This window comes from Amphiura filiformis, chromosome 13 (assembly GCF_039555335.1).
Source record: "Amphiura filiformis chromosome 13, Afil_fr2py, whole genome shotgun sequence".
Taxonomy (NCBI): domain Eukaryota; kingdom Metazoa; phylum Echinodermata; class Ophiuroidea; order Amphilepidida; family Amphiuridae; genus Amphiura; species Amphiura filiformis.
Window position 1 is genome coordinate 36,557,544 of NC_092640.1, and position 7,022 is coordinate 36,564,565.

The following is a 7,022-nucleotide window of genomic DNA, read 5'->3' on the forward strand; positions in this document are numbered from 1 at the left end:
CTTGAGATAAATACTACCCATAGAAATGATTAGCCAGTGATTAGCCAGTGTCAAGGGTTAGCAACTTTGTGGTGGATATGTGCCATCAGCTAGTTATTGTAACTACATAAACCAGACACACATTCCATTTGGGGCGCACAACGATCTAGCCCTTTAAGAGAAATATTTTTAAATGCTAATCAGAATGCAAAACGAATAAAATATTAAAAACATTATTTGTGAACTATACAAATGTCTATATAGTGCTCAGTGGCGTAGTCAGGATTTTGGAACCGAGGGGCACAACTTGTAAATTTAGCCGACGGAAGTTGTGACTTGTTGACCCAAAAAATGTGTTGCATGGTTTGAAAAAGTGAAGAGCAAAAAGGATATTAAGCGGTATCAACATAAAAACCCAAAATTTTCATGCAAAATTCAATTTCAATCACAATATTTCATCATTTTTTTTTACAATTCCCCCCTTTTTTCTGTCACCCATAGTCTATTGTTAACCCATTTTTTTTCACCAACGCCTTCCGTCTAACGACGGCCATGAACCGACCTGCCCCCTGCCCACCTCCCCACTGATATGGTATATACGACACTGGTTACGTATATTATAGGGGCAAGGAATCCAATTACTTCACTGAAAATATCAAACCCCTTGATAAATTTGTGACTCATTTAGTGGGTCTCCGATAACCCCGTTGACGAAAAAAAAATATATAAAAAACGATTAAAACTGGTTCATTCTTATAAAAGTTGCTAACAAATAATACATAAACCTTTCATACATTATAAGCCCCCTGGCAAAGTTGACCAGCTGATTTGCTCCCATGAATTTTCGTTAACAGATTGCGAGCAGAGTGAGCGAGAATTTCCACATTAAATATGCTGCGCCAAAAAAGGTATCCTTACACTTATCCAAAATAATCACAATTTCTCAACTAAACCATATTGGATATTTTTTTATAATTATGCACTATCTAATCCGGCACATTATGACACCCCATTGAATCCAATGTGACTTCCAGAAGCAATTACAAGCAATTGATTAGACGAAAGTCCAGTCCAGTTAAAAAAAATTTATTCCAGTTGCGAAATTGTGATTATTTTTCCAAGTGTAAGGATACTTTTGGCGCAGTATAATACTATTATCGTAATAATCAAGGTTTACAAATTACAAGTCTTATACAGACCGCGAAGCCTATTTCGCCCACGAGTGCCCTAAAATTGGGGGAGGAAGAGTCGTTTGCTAGAGTTTTTTCGTAAACTATAAGTGTTTGACTGATTACCACAAGCAATACCTTTTTTACATGGGATTTTCAGACTCCGTCAGGGAATGGTAATTTGTCAGGTTGAAATAGCATAGAAGTGTTCGAACTATTTTTGGCCGGGATTATAGGACTAAATTTCATACTCATCTCAAGTGGCGGTCACTTGGTTTAGGAATGTTCTCTCTATTGTTACTGGTTATTAAATAGTCACCACCAAAAGATATGAGCTGTAAATCAACAATCTATACTACCTCAAGAAAGATTATCGCCCTTCAACAATAGGATTCTCCTCAGGTTTTGCCTTAAAACGAAGCCGTGTTAGTAATATCTACAGCAAACATAACGGTCATCATGGATACAACAAAACTTAAAGGCATACACCCGATCTTTACATGTGATATTGTGAAAAGGCCTAGTCTACTCTAGTACCTAGAGTAAATGATAATCATAACAATAATGATAATGAGATTAAATAATGATATCGGAGTTGTACGAAATGGTTTTTAAAAAATGGTGATAAACTCCGTGCTAAAGTGGCAAGGCAGACAGAAAATAGCACTTAACGCACGAAAACAGGTCCAATCAGAAATAAATTAGAGATAATAATAATAAAAAGGAAATTTGGCAATGAACAATTAGTCAGAAATTGTTTAAAATTAGATTTGAAAGATGTCATGGAGGGACTCAATTTGATTGATTGAGGAAGTGAATTCCATAGTAGAGCACCTTGAATTACAATGATATTATTAGCAAGTTCAGTTTGGGTTAAATTAACATAGATGTTATTAGCTTGTCTTGTGAGGTGATCGTGACTATATTCGTTTGTAGTGAACAAGTTATTTAGACACTAAAATCTGGTAAATTGTGGAGGGCATAAACACGTTTTTTAAACGGCGATCTGTATTATTTCAACTTCATTTGATTTTAGAACATGACTAACATGCCTTCACACCTCAATGTTGCTTTATTGTAGTGATATCTTAATGATAGTTAGACTTTCCTTCATATGTTCATTATCCTTGACTGCCTCTAAAATATTGTAAATGGACGGTGCATTTTCAACGTTGTCTCCACGTTCAATTCGAACGTGTAAAATCTTCAAATTGACGGGTGTACGATCACGGTGTTTGGAAATCGCAATCTCTCTAATATATTGCGTAATATGCGAGTCCGCCCCGGGAGTCCGCATGGGGAAAACGCACGGGGAACTTGTCCCTTCACACACAAGGCGGACATGCACCAACGGTACATTTTTCTTTTCTTTACCTCGTGTTATATCTACTTCACCTTCTGAAATAATATACGGAAGAAAATCACCTCTGTTGAGATTATTTCAATATTACCAATAAAAAAAGTAAACTTCCTTGACTCGGACACTTTTTTGAAGATACATTCCGTGGTGAGATGTCTCGGACTCACTTGATTTTTTTGTGTACTTAGCTGTGACATGTGCCACCTAATTACGCCATCATGGTACTTTCCTGGCAGTCACGAGAAAAACGTGGTTGGCGGACTTGCCCCGAAGCGGACACTCCCCGCTCTCTCCTACTTTTCAACACTTCCAGGTTGGACAATATTTTGTCGCTTCGATTAATTCAAAAATGGAAATTTTTTCTTCAGCTGTCAGAGACTGTGCAACAGTAGCGTGGCCAAGGGGCAGGAAAGTGAGTGCCCCTTGACAACAAATTAAAGAGAAAAGTACCCCTCATGACAAAAAATGAAAGGGAAAATCGGTAAGGCAAAGGAAAAGAAAAGGGTCACGGAGCCCGTTTCCCACCAAAATTCACCCCGATCATGGACCAAAATATTTTAAAATCACAAATTTTGGCCCGCTACTCGTGCGCATTGTCCCTATAGGTTAAATACCACTAATTATGTATCACACGGGTTTCAATGTGAAAATGGCTAATTTCGGGTGGAATTTTCTCATATTCAGAACTCTCACAGTTAAATGCCAAATGATCAAAAACTCAACAAAGGTTGACCTGAGACTTTTCTTGTTTTAACGTACTGAGCCGTAAACACCTTAGAATGGCAGTGCGCCCTCGAAGCTGAAAGTTACAATATGGTAGGGCGAATATCTGGTAAAAACTGAAGCCGTGAGTATGAGTTTTGATACTATTACAACAAAAATGTCATATAATGAGAGAAAATATACCATTTTGAAGCATCAAACCCTAAAAGGTACTTTTTTGGCTTTATAACTTGATCAATTTCAGCGTTTTTAATGCAGTCTTTTCAGAATGCCATGCAAACAAACAGTTACTCGTCGTTTTTTCATGTATCGCCCAGGCCTAGTATTAGTGGTATGTAACCAAAAGAGCTCTTTTTGGAAGCTTGACTATTTTACAATACATGTACAGTCGATATGATGCAACCGGGAAATATTTTTTGTCTTTGCCCCAGAAATGTTTGTTTTATCCCCTCCCCCAGCTGGCTACACCCCTCATATTAAACCGAGCCCTTAACAAAACAGAACCTGCATTTTTACTTGGTATGATGACAGCTTTCATTCGCATTCAAATATATGTTCCATAATTTCTTCAAGGAATCATCAGAGAACCCGTGCAGCGTCCAAACTTGCTCGCGTAACTGACAAACGCCAACCCCAATGTCTTCCTGCTGCGTTGGTTTTGTGTGATAATTCATGAAACCATCGTGGTGTATTGGCTTTACCCCAATCTTCTTTGCCAGAATGCCTTGATACACATCATCATTATTTATAAACGGCACAGAATAACTCGCATTGAACAAAGCTGGAATGACGTCACCAGAAATGACGTAACCTCCACCAGTTTGGAATGGTGGGAAAAATTTTCCTCGATAATCTTTTTCTGAGACGTAAAATTTGGACAGCTTGTCTCTTATTACTACACCAAGATTTATACATCCCAAATATAATTTTTCTTTTGGAATTCGAAAAGTGTCGTTAATGTAAACTTTGGTAATCATGGTGCCATTAATGTAAGTTTTTGGAATTATTGACCTCCTATCATGATCACCACTTTTGGAGTCAATGTTATCCTGTTTCAAGGTGTTGTAATCAAAGCTCAAATGCGCAACAATAACATCAATATTGACAAACACATCATCGTCTCCTTTATACATGAACTTTGCATTCTGACAATGTTCAGTCACCCATTTCAATCCGCCGATTACTTTCAGCGTTAAATGTAAATGGGATTCCAAAAAGTCAAAAATTATCATATCGTTGTACATTTGAGCTTCATCTTGTACATCTATATTCGTTTGATTGCTTTGCGATAAACCAAGTACAAAAAGAAGTCGTACGCGTTTGTTTTGAATGATCTTCTCTTTTCCATATGTTTCGCGTATGACCCGACGACGGGTAAAGTGCTCCGGCTTAGAGCTGATCAACAGAAGCAAGAAGACCTGATCTGGTAGGTCAAGACTTTGACAAGCATCCTTGGGATTTTTTACATAATTTGTCATACTTGCAAACAATCCTATGTTAGAAATGTTTGATGGTAGAACTGCACTCAAATTGGGATCTAAGCATTCTTGTTGGAATTGTTTCGGCATATCTAAAGTTGAATTGTATCTATGAATATCAGATAAAAATTGAGGCGAGTGAAACCCATTTGTGAGTGTCTGATATTTTGCTGAGCAGATATCAATAGACTGTGGAAAATTGGTAATGATCGATTCATCTTGCCATATGGACCAATTACCATCCCTTGCGACAACCCCTACAAAAACATCCAAAAGTGGAAGAATTGTATATTTCCGAGCAATAAACTTATCATGTAAATCTTTGGCAGCTCCAAATGAAAACACAAACCCACTTTCCATGGTACATATCGTTGGAAGCACAGACATAGGATAATCACCATACGATACGAACCACGGGCTGTTGATCTGTCGAACTGGTTTCAAACCCTCTCTGATGTAGCCAATCCAAAACTTGTCTAACAAAGTGGTCTTTAGTAATACAGATTGGAGGTTTTGTTGCAGCAATGGGAGATTGATGTAGAATTCATCCGAAGCAGTAACTACTACAAGATTGGAGAGATGGCAATGATGGTCAACAATCCAGTGAACTCCAAGGAGTACTTTCAAGACATCACTCTTGCGATCAACATCTTTAAAATCGCCTATAAGAATATCCCTGTGTTTTTTAAATTCTTCTGCAACATGATGTTCAAGTTTAAGATCTCCCTTTTCAATTATAAACAAAAGAGCAATGTGAGCATTTAACGTGCTGTTTGATAGTGTCAAATCTTTACCCCACGTTTCCCGTATAGCCGCACGTTGGCGAAAGCGACCCCACTTAGACAACACAAGGATTACAGTATCTGTTCCTGAATTTAGACATGATCGTAATTGCAGATATTTAGATGGTACCATTTTGATCACATTGTCTCCATTCTCCAATTTGCTTTTTAATTCATCGGTTACATCTAACGTAGAGAAATACGCATCAATATGGCTCAAAAGTTTAACAAGAACGACGATGTAGAGTAGTACGCCCACTCCTACCATCCTCTTCGTATTCCTTGTAACTGCCATGATAGCTCATGAGTTTGACGTCATTATCGAAAAAAAAGAAGAAAATAATGTTTTATATGCGAATAAAGACGAACTGCCTAGTGAAATTCTCCACGGTGGTCTGGTAATGCACACTAAGGATCGAGCTTGTATCGCATGCACACAAAACAGAGGTTCGCCTACAAGACATACCCATTAGACACAATAGATGAAGAGATATGTTGATGCGCTTCATCACCATCTATCTGCATAGAAAGGAAATCAAACAAATAATTTAACAGTCATTGTCGCTAAGAAGGTACCATATTTGTATGCAAGCGCGTCAATGATACCCTAGTAAACACCAAAAGAGGAGCTAGCTGTTTTCCGTGTGTGGGAATTTCTAGTGTATATATTTCTGTGTATAATATTTGCCAAATGCCAAATATGGGCATTATGATGAATATTTATGAATATTGCATGCTACCTGTAGGGAAAACAGCAGGGTGGTGGTCAAATTTGGCTAGAATATACCTTATGGTCGATACTATATAACTATCGAGTGAGTTAGATATTTTTTTATGAATGAACTGTAGTTTGAATGAAATGCTTGATTGAAATTACATCAGGTACCTGTGTCGGTTTTTAAGTTTTTTTTTGCATATTCAAATCAATATTAATTAATTGGGATATTTTGGCCTAAATACATTTGTTTAGCAAGATACGGCTTTTGAAAGGAATGGATACGTGCAATTGGTCTATACTCTTGAGTGTGTGATTATTATACTATTCACCACACACTCCAGCTTTTACTAAACATGTCAATAATCACACAACATGTCAATAATATTATTGTTTATTCATTGATCATGATGTTAAGATAGCAATATGCATGTAAAAACACAATAATAACAGTTTTCTTACAAGCAAGAAATAATAGAGTTTTAATGTAACGTAAATAATAACTAATTTGCTCTTCACCTTCCAACACTTATCAAACAAACGTACCTTTCATGCTTGGCGTCCCTGGAGTGGTATGAATGTTGAAATTAAATCGAAAACATGATTTTACCACTAATTGTACTCACCATTTACTCGTCTTTCACTGTGTTTAAAGTCTCGGAATAGTTTAGACAATATAACAAATATTGTTGATTTTTTTATTTAAAGAATTAGTTACCTTATTACGAGTCAAAAGATTTCCAAATTTGTAATGTGCAATTTCTTCCGTGGCAATAGTTTTGTTCCAATCCTTGTATGTGTCATTACAATGCTGCA

At 36.9% G+C, this 7,022-nt stretch overlaps 1 protein-coding gene across 1 annotated transcript; it reads right to left on the reverse strand.

Annotated features, from left to right (window-relative positions):
- Nucleotides 1–201: 201 nt before the first annotated feature.
- On the reverse strand, nt 202–7,022 carry LOC140168285 (uncharacterized). Its single transcript, XM_072191638.1, has 2 exons — nt 6,925–7,022; nt 202–6,010 (listed from the first exon to the last, which is right to left on the reverse strand). The coding sequence occupies exon 2, from the start codon at nt 5,784–5,786 to the stop codon at nt 3,744–3,746; it is 2,043 nt and encodes a 680-aa protein (XP_072047739.1). The 5' UTR covers nt 5,787–6,010; nt 6,925–7,022; the 3' UTR covers nt 202–3,743.